Here is a 19126-nt window from a genome sequence, read left to right as displayed (position 1 = left end):
CCCGAGGCCGCTGCGCGGCGGCCCCGCCCCCGGCTCCGCCCCGCCGGCTTCGCGGGCTGGAGAGCGAGGGAGCCGCGGGCGAGGGATCGCAGGATGAGCGAGCGGGGCCCGGGCCGCCGGCAGCGGACGCGCCCCCCGAGCTCCCCGGCCCGCGCCCCGCGCCCTCCACGGCCCCGCGGCCCCGGTCCCGGCCGGGCCGCCCGCGTCCCCCGAGTCCCGCGGGCCATGCCCGGCCGGCCCTGAACGCGGGCCGGGGGGCGTCCCCTTGCGCCCGGACCCCGCGCTGGCGCCCCCCGGGCCGCCGCCAGGCGCGGGGGCCATGGCGTTCACCTTCGCCGCGTTCTGCTACATGCTCACCCTGGTGCTGTGCGCCTCCCTCATCTTCTTTGTCATCTGGCACGTAAGGCTGGGCTCGGGCTGGGGGAGGGCAGGGGGCTTTCGGGGCGGGAGGGCGCGGCGCGGAGGGGCCCACAGCCCGGGGGAAACTTGGAGCCTCCACTCCGCCACCCCCTACCCGCTGCCTTTTGTTCACCCCCATTAACACCCCCCCCCGTCGACTTCCTTCGCTGAGGCCCCCCTTCCTCCTCCGCCCCCGCCTGTCTGAGGGTGTCAGTCGGTCCCTGACCCCCTTCCTCGGCCCCATCGAGTCGTGGGGTGCCTGGTGGAATTCTGGAATTACTGTTCTTGCTCTTGCCCTCCCCGATCCAGCCGCCCCCATTTGTCTGTCGGGCAGTCGTCTGTCTGTCTGCTGCTGCGCCCCCCCACACCCTTTGTGGGTTTTTCCAGCCAGAGTGATGGTGCCGGTTGCTATGGCAACTGCATCTGTTTACAGGACCCGCTCATCTTGGAGCCATTAACCCTTCCCCTATCCAACCCCTCCCCCCAACACACACACACACACACACACACACACACACACACACACACACACACACACACACACACACACACACACACACACACACACACACACACACACACACACACACACACACACACACACACACACACACACACACACACACACACCGAGCAGGGATGGACTCCAAAGCCTCATCAGAAACCTAGACCCCATGTGCCTGCTCACTTTGGGTAAAACCCCCAGGTTTCCTCTCCCTTTTCAGCTTCCCTCCTGTTCCTGCCCCCACATCCTCTTTGTCTTGAGCCTCCCCCCCCCAGGTCTGCCCTCACCCTAGCCTAGCCTCACACCTGCTCTGGAATGTCCCTGGCTCCTCTCTCCTCAAAAGCCTCCTCTTCCTGGCCCCCTTCATCTCCAGCCTTCCTGGGGTTTATTGTTGGGGACAGCCCTCCTCTCCCTGCTAAGGCTTCTGCCCCATCCCATGCCCTCCACGTCTCTCGGTTGCTGCCGCTGTCACCCTCTGCGTACACCTTTGATCCTCCATTCCCTTTGGGGAGTCCTCCTGCCTAGCTCTTAGCTCTCTCCCTGTACCCCATCCTTCCTTCCATCTTCTCGCCTTCCTCTTTCTCCTCTCTACTTCCTCTCTCTTCCTGGAACTTGCTCCCTGCTCTATGCATCTCCAGAACTCTACCCATGACTCTTTGCCATCCCCCCTTTCTCTGTAACCAGAATGTGGCTCTTTTACTGGGTTGTACCCCTACTGTGTGAGGAGCAAGTCCCTGCAGACACCTCCAAATGGTACACCCCATCTCGCTCTGGGTCTTATTTTGCCCCCTTGCTGTTTGTCTTTCCCTTCTCCCTTGCCCTCAGCTTTGTCCCGCGTGCCAGGGCCGGGGCAGCCCGGTGACCTGGGTGCTGGAAGGCCTCCGGCAATGAAAGGAACTTGGGGATCAGGGTGGACACAGGTCAGACAACCCAGGCTACGCAGCTCCTGGCATGCAAGAAGCAAGTCTCCACACACAGGGCTGTCAGTTTCTGAGGGGGAGTCCCTGGCCTCGGGATGGCTGCAGGAGTCAAGGAGTCGTAAGAAATGGACTTAGTCCTGGGCATTGCCAGGCTGAGCAGAAGGCCTAAACTTTAGCACCTTTGTTCATTCAACAAATGTGGGGCGCCTACTATGTGCCATGGCCTGTGGAGAGCCTACTGTGTGAGCGCTGTGCTTGCTCAGACTTTCTGGCTGGGTGATCTTAGCAAGGCACGGTTCCCCAGCCTGTTTCTTTATCCAGGGGGCTTACAAAGACAGTGGCAAGGCCGAGTCCACCCAGGGGGGCATAGGAGATGCGGTCCTCTCCCGCCAGGACGGACCCCCACATCCCATCCTAAACCCGAATCCGGACCCCACTGGTCGCTAGGCAACCCTGGTAGTGAATGATGCTTGTCAGCTGTCACTGTGGGGGATTGTTTGTTCCGGGGGAGGGGGGGCTGAGTCAGCGCCAGGCAGCCTGGGGGGGGGGGTGGGAGGCGTGACACCCGCCGCCTGCTGGTGATGCCAGCTCGGGGGCAGACAGACGGCACCCTTCCGCTCCCTGCTGGACCCTGTTGCTGCGCTATCAGGCAGGCAGCTGCCCAGATCAATGAGGGTTGGGGGAGGGGCTCCAGATGGCCCCAGCTCCCTCCAGGAAGCCCGTGTTCTTTCCCTCTGAGCCTTCTGGGGTCCCGGAGGCTTGGGGGTGGGGGGCCCTGCTGCCTCATCCTAGGGCTGCAGCTGAAGGGAGGGGGCTGCAGCAGGCTCCTCCTGCAGTCCACCTCCTCCAGATCACCTGCTAGCTCCTCCCCTGTTCAACCCCCAAACACCTGCTCGCTCAGGAGCCCCCCCACCTGTGAGGACTGCCTTCTCCAGGCTCGCACACAGGGGGCGCCGTGGGAACCTCTGCCTTACCTTCCCACCTTTGGAGCCTGGCTTGGAGAGTTCTAGAATACATCCGCTACCACCCTCCTCATTCAAACCACTGTAAACTCCTCCCCAGACACTCCGCAGTCCTCCACTGTTCCAGCCCGAGTATGACAAAGCAGTTAGTCCTCTAACTGTGTAGGTTACAGTCCTGCCTGCTTAAACACCAAGTGTGCAGCTTCTGGCTCAGCTTTCTCACTTAAAAAGCAAAAATGAAAGAAGAAAGAAACCAGGTGCTCATGGCTCCTGCCTGTAATTCTAGCTACTTCTGGAGCCCGAGATCTGAAGATCATAGTTCAAAGCCAGTCCAGATAGGAAATTCCATGAGACTCAGCTCTAATCAGTAAGAAGGCCACAAATGAAGCTGAACTCTCAAGTGGTACAGCGCCAGCCTTCAGGTGAAAAAGCTAAGGGACAGCGCCTGCGCTCTGAATTCAAGCCCCAGGACCGGCACGCACACACGCGCACACACAATATTAAGTCCTTAGGTTTTTGCGAGCATTCATGAGCTAATAAGGCCCAGTGGATGGATGGCTTCTTATGTCTGTCACCTTAAAGGATAGCCATGATGTTACCTAACAACCCTGCTTTGCTGTATCAATGGCTCCCCTTTATTTTTTCATTTTGTCGGTCATGGGGCTTGAACTTGGCCTGGGCACTGTCCCTGAGCTGTTTTGCTCAAGGCTAGCACTCATCCACAGTGGAGCCACAGCACCCCTTCCAGTTTTCCAGTAGTTAATTGGAGATACGAGTCTCATGAACTTCCCTGCCCAAGCTGGCTTTGAACCATAATCCTCAAATCTCAGCCTCCGGAGTAGTTAGAATTACAGGTGGGAATGCCAGCACCCATCTTCCCCATTACCCTTCTGTAAAGCCTAAGCTTTTGGTGTGGCCTCAGGGCATCCATGTCAAGGCCTGCTGATGCAGCCATCCCCATGTTGCTTTCTCTTTCCCCCTCTCCTCGCACCCAAACCCCATGAATACACAGCTTCTTGACTGTTCTCTCAATCCTTGTGCCTTTGTATTTGCTATTTCCAGTGCTTAGACTATTTTTCTCCCATTGTTCACCAAACACCTATTCAGAGTCAATTTGAACCCTACCACGTGCACCCCGTACCCCACAGCCCTGATCACCTGGAGCCTAGTTCTGAGTTCTCCTCCCGGAAGCCTGGAAGTGTTTCCCTGACAGGAAATATGGTTCCCAGCCTGTAGGGAGGTTTCCAGTGCTCAGCACATGGCCCAGTGGAGAGGAGATGTGTCTTGGGCAGACACGGTCCCAAAGTAGGCTGTTGACCTTGACCCAGGCTCCTCCCCTCCCTGGGCTTCATTTTTTCCACTTTGTATCAAGCCCCCTTGTACCCCACATATGAAGGACGGGCACTGGGGCCATGGGCTCCTGCCCTCCACCTGATGGGCACACGCGCCTTCCCCAGATCATAGCCTTTGATGAACTGCGGACCGACTTCAAGAACCCCATCGACCAGGGCAATCCAGCGCGGGCAGTAAGTGATACATGTGCTGTGCAGAGGTGTGTCCGTCCGTCTGTCTTTCCCTCTGTGGTGGGAGAGGAGAGGGGGATGGGGCTGTGGAAGGCAGGGGGCGGTGTGCCATGTGGGGACTGGTGGCCCAGCCCCTTACCCTCTGTCCCCGCCCCCCAGCAAACACCTGGCGCGGGCTCTGGGCTCCTGACGGGCGGCCCGTTGCCAGGCTCCGGGCCGTTGCCACGGAGACGCGGGTGAAGGCCCCTCCATGGCGACGGTCGCCATGGGGACCGTGCGGCTGCTTCCCTGCCGCGTGCGCGTGCGCGTGCGCGGAGCAGGCTCGGGCGCCCCCTGGCGGCGCGGGGCGGCGCTGCGCCTGTCCCTCGCCCGTCCACTCCCGTCACGGCCCTTTCCTTCCCCCACAGCGCGAGCGTTTAAAAAACATCGAACGCATCTGCTGCCTGCTGAGGAAGGTCAGTGTCAGGGAGGGGGAGGAGGCCCCCGGCCCACACTGCCCCACTCCCGGGCTGGCCCCAGCCGGCCTGTCCTCTTCTTTGCCACCGGGGAGGTCACGGGGGGCCAGTACCCCCCCCCAAAGCCCAGCTCCCCTCTGCTCTGGGAGCCTTGGAGGCCCTGGCCCCGGGCCGCTGACTTGTCACCCTCGTTTCCCCAGCTGGTGGTCCCAGAATACTCCATCCATGGCCTCTTCTGTCTGATGTTTCTGTGTGCAGCCGAGTGGGTGACCCTGGGCCTCAACATTCCCCTCCTCTTCTACCACCTCTGGAGGTGAGGGCAGCACAGGCTGGGGAGACAGGAGGAGGAGGAGGGGGCGGGCTGCCGTGCCCGTGGGCACTCAGGCCTTGTCCCCATGCACTAGGTACTTCCACCGTCCTGCGGACGGCTCTGAGGTCATGTATGACGCGGTCTCCATCATGAATGCTGACATCCTCAACTACTGCCAGAAGGAGTCCTGGTGCAAACTCGCCTTCTACCTGCTCTCCTTCTTCTATTACCTGTACAGGTGAGGCTCCAGCCCCAGCCAGGCATCCCGGGGATGCCAATCTCAAGTCTGCTCTTTGCCCTGGGGACTGAGGACAGCCAGGGTGTGAGCGGGAGGGGGCCAGGCTTGCGCAGGACTCTGGCTCACCGCCTTTCTTTCCACAGTATGGTTTATACGTTGGTGAGTTTCTAAGGGGGAGCCGGCCAGGGAGCGAGCCCAGAACGGACCGGACGCCTGTGCACCCCCAGCCCTGCCCCTGGCCAGAGGCCTCAGCCCCGGGGACTGAGGGGCACTGGTGCCTCCAGCCTCCCCACCCCCAAAACTGCTGCTGCGGGGTCCTCTCCCCTGCCTTCAGATCCCTTCCCCTTAGACTAGGGCAGGCAGAGCTCTATACAGGGGCAGGGGCTCCTCTGCCAGCCCTCAGTCAGGCATGGCAGTCATTCCTGGAAGGAGTGGGACTTCTGGCCTTGTTCATTTCGGGGGACACTTGGGCTCTGCCACAAAAGCAGAGCTTGACCCTGGAACTTCTGGGCTGCCCCTAGTTTTCAACCCCTGCCCTGAGGCTCCCCCTACAGGTGGGGGAGCTTCTGCACTGGGAATGAGCAGGCTCAATAGGGGGCAGCCCCAACCCCTAGTCTGCCCTCACCCCTCCCCAGGGTCTCTCTAGCTCCTTGTCTCTACTTGCCCCACCCAAGCCACCCTGTCTCTTGGACCGATTTTCTATGTTGCCTGGAGGAGTCCGGCACCCCTTCCCCGGCCATTTGTGACAAAATATGAATAAACTACTGAAAACACTTGGGTCCCAGTTCTGCTGGGGAAAAGCTCGATGAAATTAAGGTGAGACAAGAGACTGTGGAGGGAGCTGGTCATGGTGGCTCACGCCTGTCATCCTAGCTACTCAGGAGGCTGAGATCTGAGGATCGAGGTTCAAAGCCAGCCTGGGGAACAAAAAGGACTTGAGACTCTTATCTCTAGTTAATCTCTAGAAAAACGGAAGTGAGGCTTGGTTCAAGGGTAAGGTGGTAGCCTTGAGCTAAAGAGCTCAGGGACAGCGTCCAGGCCAAGCTCAAGCCCCTCAACCCACCAAAAAAAAAGAGAGATTGTGGGAAGACCTAAGCTAAATCCCTAGCATAGCTGTCTCACACTGGTAGTCACATGTCTACACATGGTAGTCATGTGCCACCCTGGGAAAGCGCTCATGTGGACAGAGGCCTCTGATCATCCTCGCAGCAGCCCGCTTCTGTCCTTGGCCTAGGATGGCTACCTTGTCTTCCCAGGTTGGCAAGTTTCTAAGGGAGAAGCTGGTCAGGGAGAGGGCTTGGGCTTAGAACAGGCTCTGAAACCCTTCCATGTACCTTTTAAGGCAATATCAAGGTCACCACCTCCATGAAGTCCCCCCCAGACCCACCTTCTTCCTACATGTCTCCAAACTAGAGGCCCTGGGCAGTGCAGGGCCCCAGAGGGATCCCCCCCTCACCCTCCTCCCATGGGCCCTAGGAACCAGGGTGAAAATGAATCAAGGAAACCAAAATCTTCAATGTATGGAAAAATCAGTGCCATTTGGGTCCAAGGGTCATCGAACCAGGTGGAAAGTCAGCCAGTATATGATGAGGGGCTGAAAGGCTGCAGCTCCCAGTGTCAGGTAGAGTTGGAGACGTTGCCGAGGGGCTGGGCCCCCCATGCTGTCAGAGCCCAGGGCTGCTGTCCGCAAGGAGCGTACCTAGAAGAAAAGGTGCTGTTGCTGGTTTGGGGGGGGCAATCTGGACTGGGGAGAGGAGGTTGGGGGCAGGCCAGACTCACGAGGAAGTACATGAGTGCAGAGGAGGTCCAGGCCAGGGCCACATAGTAGCCATCACTGCCGAACAGCAGTCCCGTGAGCACGCTGAGGATCATCCTGCAGCAGGGGCAGCAGGCTGGTGAGCCGAGCCAGGCCTGACCACTCGCCTGCCCGCGGGGCCTGCAGTCAGCCTGCCACCCACCAGCAGGACCCTTTCCTCCCAGCCTGTCCCCAGAGACGATGCCAGGACTGCACCCCAGCACGTGGATGGGAGTGGGAGCCCAGGTGACGGGCACACATCCAGACTGCTGAGAACAGCCAATCCTAACAGCATACCTAGAGGCTGAGAGTGGGCAGAGAGAGGCCCTGCACCCCACCCCTTACCCACAGGCACTCACCCCACGTATTTGTACCCACTATAGGCCAGCAGGTGGAAGGTGCTCAGGTCGCTGCGCACAGTGGCCAGATAGAGGCCCAGAAGCAAGGCCAGCACCTCCATCACCATCCACACCAGTGCGGTGCTGGCACACAAGCCCAGCACCTCGGGTGAGAACCTGTGGCCATGGGAGAAGGACAGGTGAGCACCAGCCCTCTTGTGACTGGGGAGAGGTGGCAGTGAGGTGACGGGGGGCCTGCCACGGATTGCCCAGGGAGGTGAGGAGGTGAAGCAGGAGGGAGAAGAGGAGGGGTACTGACCTTTTCTGAATGCCCAGTGCCATCCCAGCCAGCAGCACATAGGTGATGAAGGCCATCGCTGCCAAGAAACGGGGCGAGAATGAGCCTGGCTTCCTCACCCAGGGCCCCTCACTGGGCACTCAGGGCCCCGGGCACCCAGCCGCCCCTGGATCTCCCCACCCACGTAGATTCAACACAGCCTCACTTCCACATTCTGCTCCCCAGGACCTTGCCTGGGACATAGAGACCCAACCTGTCCTCTCCGTCTAAGTACAACTAGCCGTCTCCCCCGCCTCTGTGCTGGGAACCGCACCAGAGCTTCCTGCTGGGTCCCAGAAACTGCACCATGGGCCAAGGCCATTGCTCATCCCCCACAGGTCACACACACCCGCAAAACAAGACTGATACGTCCACCAGAGGGCACAATCAAGAAGTTAACTCTGCCACCTGTGAGCTGTATAATACAGAAGTCTTAGTCTTGGCTTCAATATAAAGCACGGGAAGGGCAGTGCCATCCTTAGATAGTAGCTACAAGAGGCACGCAGGATGGAGGAAGGAAGAGCCTGGGCAGTGCCTTCCTGGCAGCCCTCCTATGCAGCCAACAAGACAGAGAGAGGTAAGTGTAGAGGCGGCAAACCACAGCAGGCCTCAGAAGACATATATAACACCGTCGGCCGCTCCCTATTCCAGGACCCCCCTCATTTCCCTGAATTTGCTTTGAGGTACAGCCATGATTCCTGCTTTACTGAAATATGCAAGAACCAACCTAAAATGCCTGAGGTAGAGGTAGTAGCAGGGTCCAATGTGAACCCAGAGCTCCAGGCTAAAGAAGGACCTGGTCCAAAGAATGCTGTAGGATCACTGAAGGTACATCCAGGAAGGCCTGCCTTTCCTTTACTGGCCATTTGATCTACCTGGTATCCAGCAACCAGTACACAGGAAAAGCACCAGGTATAATCGGGTCAACCACTGAGTCTCTTCCTGATCAAGCCTCAAGACAGAGTCTCCTCCCCACAGCTCTCCCCTTCCCCATGTCTCCATCCCAGACCAGAGACTCACTAGGAATATAGAGGTCAGGGGCGTTGAGGTCTTGCCGTGGGGGCAGAGGTGTGTCTCGACTGTACTGCACTTCCCAGTTCTGGCAGCAGCAGAGGTGGCCAGGTCGGCAGAAAGGCGGGGAGAGGGAGGAAGGAGAGAAAAGAAGTTGAGGTCTGTGTGCGAGGCTATGGGTGGGGAAGGGCATGAGGGAGACCTGCCAACTCACCTGACGGGAAACTCACCTGGTGTGTGTAGGGAAAGACCAGTAGCCCTAGTTTCTTGGCCACATAGGCTGTGTCCACGGCAAAAAAATACTTGAGTTTGTTCACAGACACAAAACGGTGCAGCTGGAAGGGGAAAGAGGAGGCTGTGGGCGAGCAGCACCACAGCCTCACCGTGCTCCTCCAGCTGCTCCCTCCCTGAGGGCCAGCTGGTGGAATTCCTGGACACCACAGCCCTAGCCAGAAATCTGGCTACCCTTTCCCTGGGGGCGGACCACACCTCCTTGTGCACCATGTCCTTCCCATGGGATGCAATGGAAGCCACAGCCATGTTAGCCATTGGATCCCCAAGCAAGTGGTTGACACTGAAGGCCACATCGGCTCCTGGGGCTGGATATCCACCCAGCTGGTTGGGATAACCACCACTTGTGTCATCAAAGAGAGGAGGAGGATCTGGAGCTGTTCGGGCCCTGTGCTTGGAACCTGTGAATGCAGAGGTATCGGCGTAATGACAGAAATCCCCAGCAATCCATAAAACACTTCTCCTTTTCCTGGAGAGCTGCTATGCATCGGTTCCGGGCCCTCCCAAGTACTCAGTGAGGGAAGCCGGGCTGGATGAGGGGCAGTCTTTTTCCAGAAATCCTTTACGGTACGTAGACAAAAGCAGTCCTGGGAATGGCTGCCTATCTGGGGCTCCTGGGGGCCTCGCCAAGGGGATGGGTCTCTGAACCCAACTGTGCAGAGCGCGCAGAAGTTGGCCAAGTGAAGATCATGACAAGTGTGCCCCTGCACAGATGAAGCTAGGACGCACGACGGCTGGCTCCGGAGGCCCTGAGCGGGTGAGGGCCCCTGGCAGGGTCGCGGCGGGGGAGGCGGCTCCGGAGACGGGAGCCCCGCCGGCGCCCAGGTCCGGCACGGGGCTCTCAGCTGTCAATCTCGGTCTCAGGACTCCGGTCCGGAAGGGCCAAGTCCGAGACGCGTGGCAGCTCCGCGGGGCAGGAGCTCCCGGACCCTCCCGCCCGGGGCGGTGGTCACGGCCGCCCCTCTCCCGCCAGTGAGCGAGCCGCGCCGCCGACTCTGGTCCTCGGCCGGGCCGCCCCCCGCCCGCCCCACACCTCACGCACCGTGGGCTCCGTAGCCCGAGTGATAGGCCATGGTGGCGACGCTCGCTCTCCCCGAGGGCCGCTGCGCTGCCGCCCGAGGGCAAATACTAAGACGGCCGCTCCTCTCCCCGCGCACCGATCCCAGTTCCCCAGCAGCCAGACACGTCCCCGGGCGGGCCGGCTGTGGCCGCCATGTCCGCGACGTCACCCTCCGCCGCCTGCCATTGGCTCTTCCGCGGCACCGGTCCAGCCTTTCCCTCTTCCAATTGGCTAATGGCGAGCTCTCGACAACGCGGATTCGACAGTCTCCACCTTCCGGGAGGCGAATAGGCGGGGATATGCCAGGCGCTCGTTGATTGGGTGCGGAATGTGCTAATTGGAGGCGAGGGCAGCTGATAGGTGGGAAGGTGTCGGGAGCTATTTCCGCGTCTGCGCAGTGGGCCACTTGACGTTCGCCCTGCCACGACTACAGCAGGCGGAAGACTCAGCAGTGGAACTGAGTCAGGCTCGGGGCTCCAGTCCTGGGACGTCCTTCGGGAGCAGTGGGAGATTCGCGCTGCCCAACCCGCGCCTTCGGGGCTGCTGGTCCTCTCCCCCCACCTCGCTTTCCTCCCGTTTCCTCCCTCGTCTCCCATTTCACCCAGTCCCGAGGCGGATCGCGGCCCACCTGGGACCCCCAGTGGGAGCCGGGCCGGGTCGTGACCGCGCGGCCCAGCGCGCTCCGAACGCTGACTCCTCCCTCGCCTCGCCCTCCTGGAGGAGCGGGTGCTGTCCGTGATCGGGTGCTGAAAACGCCCTCCAGGGTCGGCCTCCTCCTGCAGACCCGCGCGGGGACCCCGGACGGCCAGCGCGTGCGGACGCGGGTTATCCCCGTGCTGCGTGGAATAACCCGGGCAGGAGCTTGCCCCGCGGCTGTCCTGTCCACTCTCTGGTGGTCCACACGGTTTAGGGTCGGATGCATCTCCTGCAGCCGCGACGGCTGCGTCACCGCCGGTCTTCCCCAAGTGAAGCCCCGGGGCCTCACTCCTAATCCCTGGCTTCCTTTTTCTCCCCCAGGTTCTAGTCAGTATCATCTCCCAACATCCACCCCCGCCACCCCGCCCGGATCTGTGAACTTCAGGCACCACCTTCTAGAGGCCTCTCAGAGACCGTGTACATCAGGTGATGATCCCGATCCCCAGGGCCTTCCCGCTTCCTGTTCTCCACACTCAAGTCATGTGACCCGACCTCGGGGCCTTTACCCAGACATCCCCTCTGCTGGAGTGTGGGTCCCCTTCATAGCCACTGTTCTAAAGCTAAGGACCTAAACTGTAATCCTTGCTACTCAAATGAGATTTGACGATTATGGTTCAAAGCCAGCCCAAGTAGGAGAGTTTCTTTTCTCCAATTAACTACCACAAATGCAGAAAAGGAGTTGTGGCTCAAGTGGCAGAGGACTAGCCTTGAGCAGAAAAAGCCAAGGGACAGGGCCCATGCCTGGGGCCCCAGAACTAGGACGATTTTTGTTTATATAGCTTTTTAAAAATGGTTGCCATAAGCATGATGTACAGAGTAAAGAGTTCATTTCTGTTGGACATGGTCACTCCTTCCCTCACTCTTCTAGTTTTTCCTTCCCTAGGCTTTGTCCCTGAGCTCTTCAGCTCAAGGCTAGTGCTCTACCACTAGAACTGCAGCATCACTTTCAGTTTTCTGGTGGTTAATTGAAGATAAGAGTCTCATGGACTTCAGTGCCTGGGATGGCTTTGAACCTCGATCCTCAGATGTCAGCCTCCTGAAGTAGTTAGAATTACAGGCGTGAGCCACTGGCACTCGGCCCCACCCACAAGCTTTATAGTTAATTTTCAACATGATGTCTAGTGAGTTTCACTGCTGCATCTGTTCACCCTTTGTCCCTCCATTTCTGTGACTCCCTTACCATCCCCCATCCCAGACAGATAAACAAACAAGACAGAAGTGTTTTAAAATATAGGAAAGTCTTATTTCCATTTTCTGGAGTTCATTTCAATTTTTTTTTTTTTTGCCAATCCTGGGGCTTGAACTCTGGGCCTGGTGCTGTCCTTGAGCATCTTTTTGCTCAAGGCGGACATTTTGCCACTTGTGCCACAGCACCACTCACTTCTGGCTTTTTTGGCACCTGGCCATTAAATTCTTTTTTGTGTGTTTGTTTGCCAGTCCTGGGGCACTATCCTTGGGCTTTCACAAGGCTAGCACTCTTTCTCTGTGTGTGGTACTGAGGAATTGAACCCAGGTTTTGTGCATGTTAGGCAAGCACTCTACCACTAGGCCACATTCCCAGCCCCCAATAAATTCTTTTTAAAGATTCAGTTATCAGATAAATAAAAAGGAGTGCTCAAGGTGCTGGTGGCTCAGTCTTGTAATCATAGCTATTCAGGAGACTAAGATCTAAAGATCCTCATTGGAAGCCAGCACAGGCAGGGAAGTCTGATGCTCTTATCTCCAATTAAGTCAAAGAACAAGCTGGAAGTGGTGCTGTGGTTCAAGTGGTAGAGCGCCATCCTTGAGCAAAAAGAGCTCAAAGGCAGCGCCCAGGCCCAGAGTTCAAGCAAACAAATAAACAAATAAGGAGCAGAGACTTGGGCCTGATTTGTCCTGGGGTGGAGACCAGGTTGTAGCCAGACAACAGCACTCATGTAATTCTCCATTCCCACTTTTATTTTCCCGGTGCCAACCACAGTAGTTCTGTATAGAAGACACTCCATAAATAAGAATAAATGACAGACTTAACCCTGGGCCCGTGCCTTCCTCTTTGTATATATCATCTTTAAATGGGTAGGGGCATTTAGCCAAGTGGTCTTTGAGTTCAAAGACAACGAGTGAGGAAAGCTCATCCAACACTGCAGCTCTCTGCCCTCACCCTGATCGTCTTGCTTTGGGTAAGACCCAGACCCACAAATCAAGGAGAGGTCCTGAGGCCTCAGATTCCTTGGAGAGGACTAATCCACGCTGGTCAGACCCCGTGCTCCTGCGCAGCCTTCTCCATCTTTTTCCATCCCCATCTCTCAGATGGAAACACTGAGGTTGGGGTAGTGCTCAAAGGTGATGCCAAGTTGGTCCCCAGTGTCCTAGCCCCATGTGCCTTCCCCCTGCGAGCCCAACCCTGGTGCTGGGGGAGGCTGCGGGTGGGCTTCACCCCTTGGAGAAGGGTCCTGGCCCGCGCCCACCCACCCAGGAGATTCCCCCGGGGCGCCGAGGAGCAAGGACTCGCCCAAGGTCGCCGGGCGAGGGCGGCGGGAGGACCGCCCCCCACCCCGGGGTCCCCGCGGCCCGGCTCCGCTCTCCGGGCGGGGCCCGCGGTGCCAGGCGCGGCCGGCGGCGCCGCCGGTGCCGCGGGGGCGGGGTCAGCGGAGGGCGGGGCGCCGGGCACCGCGGCCGCCGCCGCGCTGGGCTGGGGCTGGGCGCACTCCTCCGCGGCCGCCGAGCCGAGCGGACGCCCCTGGGGGCCGCGCCGCAGCCCTCCGCGTCCCCCCTATCATGCCCCGGGCCCGGGCCGGGGCCGTCCGAGCAGCCAGGACACCATGCCCGAGGGCGGCGGCGTGGACAGCGGGGAGGCGCCCGCGCTCATCCCGGACGGCGAGCCGCTGCGGGAGGAGGTACCGGCGGGCGCGGGGAGGGGGCGGCCAGGGCCAGGGGTCCCGGCGCGGGTGACGTCACCGGGGCGGGGGCGGCGGGGGCGGCCCGGCCGCCGGCGACGTCAGAGCCCCTCCCGCCCCCGCCGGGCGCCGCGGTCAGGCCCCCGGCCCGGCCGCACGAGGTGCGGGCGGTGCCTGCAATGCAGCTGCGGCGGTGGCGGGTCGGGTGGGGGAGGGCGGCGGGCCGGGGCCGGGGCAGGGGCGACCGCCTGCTCAGGACTGCTGGCTGGCCGCTGGCGCGCACCACCCCGACCCCTGCTCAGCCCTAGCTAGGAAGACGCGCAGGGCTGTCTGCCGTGTGCGGGGTGGTGCGTGGGCCTGGGTGCGCGGTGCGTGGGGATACAGCATCGGTTCCCCCGTGGGAACCTCACCGCAGGTGAGGGTCTTCACCAGGGCTTGCGCGCGCGCGCCTGCTCCGTCACTGGTGCTGGGGAGGCGCGTGTGTGGGGGCCGTGGGCCTGGGCAGTGTGCACAGGTCAGGTGAGTCAGGTGTGTCTCTTGGCTTTGGGAGGATGGGCTATGAAGGTGCATGTGTGTCTAAGATGGGAGGGGTGTGTGTGTGTGTGTGTGTGTGTGTGTGTGTGTGTGTGTATGTGCGCGTGCGCGCGCATGCACTTACACCCTGACAGCTTGTGCTCCAGGGACGGACGGCAGGGTCTAGTGCCCCTGAGATGAGCAGGCAGTGTGGTGGGCGTGTTGGGGATAGGGATCGGTGGGGGGGACACCTGCCTCTTGGGGGGCTGGTGGGCTCCTCTGGGGCCTGGGACAAGGCCTTGTCCTGCAGTCCCACAAGACCTGGTGGGGCCGGATAAGAGAAAATGGCCCCTTAGCCATCTCCACTGTTTATGCTCCCCTCCCCCATTCACCCTTCCCTTCCCTCTTCCTTCCCACTCTCTTCTCCCTCCACAGACACGTGAGGGTGAAGTAGCCACACTGGCAGCCTGGCACTGGAGGGTGTGCCAAGCCCTCTGGGCCAGGGAGTGGCCTTGCTGCCGGGCAGCTGTGTGTCCCGCCCCCCCCTGCAGCACAGATGGGGAGGGGAGGGCAGGGCGGCCCTCCATCTGCTCCCCATCCCAAGACTCACGCCTCCCCCGCACCCTCTTTCCACTGACTTCACAGTGTCTCCCCAGTCTCCTGTTGTCCCTAGTGGAACAAGGGGCAGAGGGAGTTGCAGGGCAACCGTAATCGTGTTTATTCCCAGGGCCAGACCTTGTGCTCAGAGCTTCCCACACAGCCACCCAGGGTCCAGGCAAAGAAACCCCGGATCAGAGGGGGCACCTGCCCAAGTCACTGTCATTGCCTGAGGCAGCAGCGGGCCCTGCGCAGCCCAGCACCAGCTCCTTGAAGCCCCTGTGGTTCAACCCTTGGCCTCCCAGACCACAGGAAGGATCAGGAGATTCTGTCAGGGACGGGAGGGGACATTGCCAAGTCCACACTGCTAAATCGAGGTCCCCCAGAGCTCAGGTTCCTCAGTAGCTAGTGTGAGGGTGCCGTCCTGTCCTCTGGTGTGTCCTGGTCACTGGGGTCTGAGAGACCCCAGGGCATGGCGGGTGGAGGGTGGGCTTGGGGCGGGGGCCGAGTTTGCAACCTGCAGCACCACTCTTAAGCTATGGCTAGCCATGCAAGGCTCGGTGCCCGGGGTCCTCAGTCTCCCCTGGCACCGCCCACTCCAGCGCCCCATCCTCACCCGGCCTCCCTCTCTCTGCCACCTCCTGCAGCAGCGGCCCCTGAAGCCGACCCTGGGGAGCTCCCTGTGCCGCGAGTCGCACTGGAAGTGCCTGCTCCTCACGCTGCTCATCCACGCCTGCGGGGCCGTGGTGGCCTGGTGTCGCCTGGCCACCGTGCCGCGGCTGGTCCTGGGCCCCGAGGCGGCCCTGGCCCGGGGGGCGGGCGGCCCTCCCCCCACCTACCCCGCCAGCCCCTGCTCCGACGGCTACCTGTACATCCCGCTGGCCTTCGTGTCGCTGCTCTACCTCCTCTACCTGGCCGAGTGCTGGCACTGCCACGTGCGCTCGAGCCAGGCGCCGCGCACCGACGCGGGCACGGTGCTGGCGCTGATCCGCCGGCTGCAGCAGGCGCCGCCCTGCGTGTGGTGGAAGGCCACCAGCTACCACTACGTGCGGCGCACGCGCCAGATCACGCGCTACCGCAACGGCGACGCCTACACCACCACGCAGGTGTACCACGAGCGCACCGACAGCCGCACGGCGCGCGGCGAGTTCGACTACTCGGCGCACGGCGTCCGCGACGTGTCCAAGGAGCTGGTGGGGCTGGCGGAGCACGCGGCCACGCGGCTGCGCTTCACCAAGTGCTTCAGCTTCGGCAGCGCCGAGGCCGAGGCCTCGTACCTGACGCAGCGCGCGCGCTTCTTCGGCGCCCACGAGGGCCTGGACGACTACCTGGAGGCCCGCGAGGGCATGCACCTGAAGGACGTGGACTTCCGCGAGTCGCTGCTGGTCTTCGCCGACCCGCGCCGGCCGCCCTGGTACGCGCGCGCCTGGGTCTTCTGGCTGGTGTCGGCCGCCACGCTGTCGTGGCCGCTGCGCGTGGTGGCCGCCTGCGGCACGGCCCACGTCCACTACCAGGTGGAGAAGCTGTTCGGGGCCGGCTCGCCGCCGCCCGGCGCCGCGCCCAGCGCGCCGCCGCTGTCCCGCGTGGCCACGGTGGACTTCACCGAGCTCGAGTGGCACATCTGCTCCAACCGCCAGCTGGTGCCCAGCTACTCCGAGGCGGTGGTCATGGGCGCCGGCGCGGGCGCCTACCTGCGCGGCTGCCAGCGCTGCCGCCGGTCGCTCAGCAGCACCTCGCTGCCCCCCGCCCGGCCCAGCGGGCCCCGCCTGCCCTTCAGCCGCAGCCGCCTGTCGCTGGGCGCCGGCGGCCGGGCCACGCAGGGCGTCTTCCGGAGCCTGAGCGGGGGCCCGCTGGGCCGCCGCGGGGAGGACACGGAGCCCCTGGAAAGCCCCCCGTGCTACGAGGACGCCCTCTACTTCCCCGTGCTCATCGTCCACGGCGACGGCGGCTGCCGGGGCGACGGGCAGGGCGCGCTCTGACGGGCGCCCCACTCGCCATCCCAGACACGGGGGGGGGGGGGGGCCGGGTGACCCGGGGGTGAAGCTGAGCCTGTGAACTGTTCCCCCCCCTCGCCGCCTGTCGTGGCACGTGGGCCCCCTCCCAGCCGTGGCGCAGGCCACCTTGGGGCCCTGAACAACCCAGAAGCACACACTGGGGGCTTTGGGCCATGGCCGGCCTCTCCAGAACTGGCAAGCTGGCTCTAGCTCGGCCTAACCCCTGCCGGCCAGGCGCCGGAGGTCTTCCTCTGATGGAACCTCCTCCTTGGGAGCCTGGTTCTTGAGGCTTAGCTTCTCCCACACCGCCCACATTGCTCCCCCACTACACCCCCAGCTCCCGACACCCAGAGTCTCCAGCGCCCCAGCACTTTCCTTGGTGCTCCTACCTCTGTGTCCATGTCTGCCACTGCCAGCTGCGCACACATCCCCAGTCCGAGCCCACACCTCCACCCAGGTTTCTCTGCTTTTCACCTTCCTGATGATCCCCCGGGCACCTGAGGGGCCACGGCTGCTTGGACCATGCCCTTGCCTTCCCTGGAGACTCCACTTCTCCCATCCATGGAGCCTGGCTGGGGCACACCACCCCTCCCTGGGGAGGAGAGAATAGTCCCTTCCCTTCCAAGTGGAGCTTCCACCCCCTCTCAGGGGCTGGCAGGGGAAGAAGGAGGCAGAGAAGATGCAGATTCAATAAACATATGAAATGGAAGGCGTCCTGCAGTCTCAACTGCTGGTTCTGAGGCCACCCCTGCAGGTCCGATGGTGGCAGCACTGGGGTCTGGGAAGGGACCGAGGTAAACCCAGCAGAGGAAGTAGAGACGGACCTCGCTGCTCAGTCCCACCCTCAGAGACTCCCTTTGAGTATTTGTGTTGGTTGGTGCTGGGGATAGAACCCAAGGCCCCTGGGGGCCTAGGTAAGTGCCTCATCACTCATCTACTCAACTCTTACATGCCTGGGGTCACAGAACTACTGAACCCATACTGGGGCCTGGGGCCTTCCAAGGCCCTGCTCAAGGTGGCCCCACTTCCAGCCAGGTATCTGTGGCCTGTGACTCAAAATCAGTGTCCTCGTGGATACTCATGCAGCCTGGGGGAGGGGTGCTGAGCAGGTTGGGGGACATGAAGCTGGAAATAGCCCCAAATCAGGACAAGGCAGCAGGGAGCCAAAGAAAGAGAACAGGGGCAAAGAGGGCTTCATGAGGGAGCTCAGAAAGGTACAGGGGCCAGCCAGGTGGCTCATGCCTGTAATCCTAGCTACACAGGAGGCCGAAATCTGAGGATTGTAGTTCAAAGCCAGCCCAGGCAGGAATATTTTTAAGATTTATCGCCAATTAAAAACAAAAAAAGCTGGAAATGGAATTGTACTTCAAGTCTTTAGCCTTGAGGACAAAAGCTCAGGGGCAGTGCCCAGCAATGAGCCTCAGGACTGGCACACACACACACACACACACACACACACACACAAATGCACATGGAAGTGGCATCGTCACATAGACATGGAAAGTTATTCAGGATGTGCAAGGACATAAAAGTAACATCGTGGAAGCCACTCCCTGGAGTCCTGATAGAAAGCTGCATCCATCTGAGTAAAGGCACCCGTGTGTGTGTGTGTGTGTGTGTGTGTGTGTGTGTGCGCGCACATGTGCTCACACCCGTGCATGTGCATGTACTGAAAAACCTTGCACATACCTCAGCTTACTTGTTCACAGCTGGTGCTCTACCACTTGAGCCATGTATGTCTCCAGTCTGGCATTTTGTTGGTTAATAGGAAATGCAGACTTTTCTGATTCGCCTTAATCCTCTGATCTCAGGATTACAGGCATGAGCCACTGGCACTTGGCATGGCACCTTTTCTTATTCCCCCACAGGTATCATGAGTGGTCTTAGAAGGGTGCTGAGAGTGGGCGGGGCTCCCCCAGCATGGACAGAGGCAGAGGGGTTCCTGGATGCACTTGACAGAGGCACAGCATCTGAAGAAGGTGTGATTTGTCAGAACCAACAAACTGGGTCCAGACCAAACCTTAGCAGCTCAATTGCAGTGAGCTGAAAGTATGGAAGGGGGATGGGGATGAAGAGGCCAGGGCTGTGTGTCACGTTGTTGAGCAGACTTTCTGGCCAACCATGTGGGAGGGTAGCCTGGAGATTAGAGTTCTGCCTGTGTACCAGCCCACGGCCTCACTTCCTTGCCAGTGAACTAGGCTCTTTGTTTAAAAGTAACAAGTGGAGAATCCTGTGGTGTCTGTGCATTAGAGAAGGGGCTGTGAGCAGGGGCCCCTTGTACCAGCTCCTCCCCACTGGCAAGGTGC

General features: G+C 60.8%; 3 protein-coding genes across 4 annotated transcripts; 2 read left to right on the top strand and 1 right to left on the bottom strand.

The window, feature by feature from the left end:
* The first annotated feature begins 53 nt into the window (after positions 1 to 53).
* Positions 54 to 6085, top strand: Cnih2 (cornichon family AMPA receptor auxiliary protein 2). The gene is made up of 6 exons (XM_090348669.1): positions 54 to 400; positions 4244 to 4312; positions 4717 to 4764; positions 4965 to 5077; positions 5169 to 5312; positions 5456 to 6085. The coding sequence occupies exons 1-6, from the start codon at positions 320 to 322 to the stop codon at positions 5481 to 5483; spliced, it is 483 nt and encodes a 160-aa protein (XP_090204795.1). The 5' UTR covers positions 54 to 319; the 3' UTR covers positions 5484 to 6085.
* A 722-nt stretch (positions 6086 to 6807) lies between these two features.
* Positions 6808 to 10346, bottom strand: Yif1a (Yip1 interacting factor homolog A, membrane trafficking protein). Of its 2 annotated transcripts, XM_090348668.1 has the most exons (8): positions 10127 to 10342; positions 9283 to 9485; positions 9024 to 9128; positions 8803 to 8881; positions 7765 to 7822; positions 7467 to 7622; positions 7092 to 7185; positions 6808 to 7011 (listed from the first exon to the last, which is right to left on the bottom strand). In XM_090348668.1, exons 1-8 carry the CDS (start codon positions 10155 to 10157, stop codon positions 6865 to 6867), a joined length of 873 nt encoding a protein of 290 aa, XP_090204794.1. In that variant the 5' UTR covers positions 10158 to 10342; the 3' UTR covers positions 6808 to 6864. The 2 variants fall into 2 exon arrangements, with proteins under 2 accessions (XP_090204794.1, XP_090204793.1); XM_090348667.1 differs by having other exon boundaries at positions 6808 to 7185; positions 10127 to 10346.
* Positions 10347 to 13544: 3198 nt separating this feature from the next.
* Positions 13545 to 17529, top strand: Tmem151a (transmembrane protein 151A). The gene is made up of 2 exons (XM_090347314.1): positions 13545 to 13716; positions 15474 to 17529. Exons 1-2 carry the CDS (start codon positions 13642 to 13644, stop codon positions 16803 to 16805), a joined length of 1407 nt encoding a protein of 468 aa, XP_090203440.1. The 5' UTR covers positions 13545 to 13641; the 3' UTR covers positions 16806 to 17529.
* Positions 17530 to 19126: the final 1597 nt, after the last annotated feature.

This window comes from Megascapheus bottae, chromosome 16 (genome assembly GCF_031878675.1).
Source record: "Megascapheus bottae isolate mThoBot1 chromosome 16, mThoBot2.hap1, whole genome shotgun sequence".
Taxonomy (NCBI): domain Eukaryota; kingdom Metazoa; phylum Chordata; class Mammalia; order Rodentia; family Geomyidae; genus Megascapheus; species Megascapheus bottae.
This window is presented reverse-complemented; position numbering and strand designations above follow the sequence as displayed.

What these genes read in the sequence shown, in the direction of transcription:
- Cnih2 (XM_090348669.1), top strand. Translation starts at nt 320, where the DNA reads ATGGCGTTCACCTTCGCCGCGTTCTGCTACATGCTCACCCTGGTGCTG. An exon ending in TCTGCTGCCTGCTGAGGAAG is followed by an intron (nt 4,765 to 4,964) that starts GTCAGTGTCAGG and finishes TCGTTTCCCCAG; the next exon opens with CTGGTGGTCCCAGAATACTC. An exon ending in TTCTTCTATTACCTGTACAG is followed by an intron (nt 5,313 to 5,455) that starts GTGAGGCTCCAG and finishes TTCTTTCCACAG; the next exon opens with TATGGTTTATACGTTGGTGA.
- Yif1a (XM_090348667.1), bottom strand. Translation starts at nt 10,157, where the DNA reads ATGGCCTATCACTCGGGCTACGGAGCCCACG. An exon ending in AGGACATGGTGCACAAGGAG is followed by an intron (nt 9,129 to 9,282) that starts GTGTGGTCCGCC and finishes TTCCCCTTCCAG; the next exon opens with CTGCACCGTTTTGTGTCTGT. An exon ending in GCACTGGGCATTCAGAAAAG is followed by an intron (nt 7,623 to 7,764) that starts GTCAGTACCCCT and finishes CCATGGCCACAG; the next exon opens with GTTCTCACCCGAGGTGCTGG.
- Tmem151a (XM_090347314.1), top strand. Translation starts at nt 13,642, where the DNA reads ATGCCCGAGGGCGGCGGCGTGGACAGCGGGGAGGCGCCCGCGCTCATC. An exon ending in GCGAGCCGCTGCGGGAGGAG is followed by an intron (nt 13,717 to 15,473) that starts GTACCGGCGGGC and finishes CACCTCCTGCAG; the next exon opens with CAGCGGCCCCTGAAGCCGAC.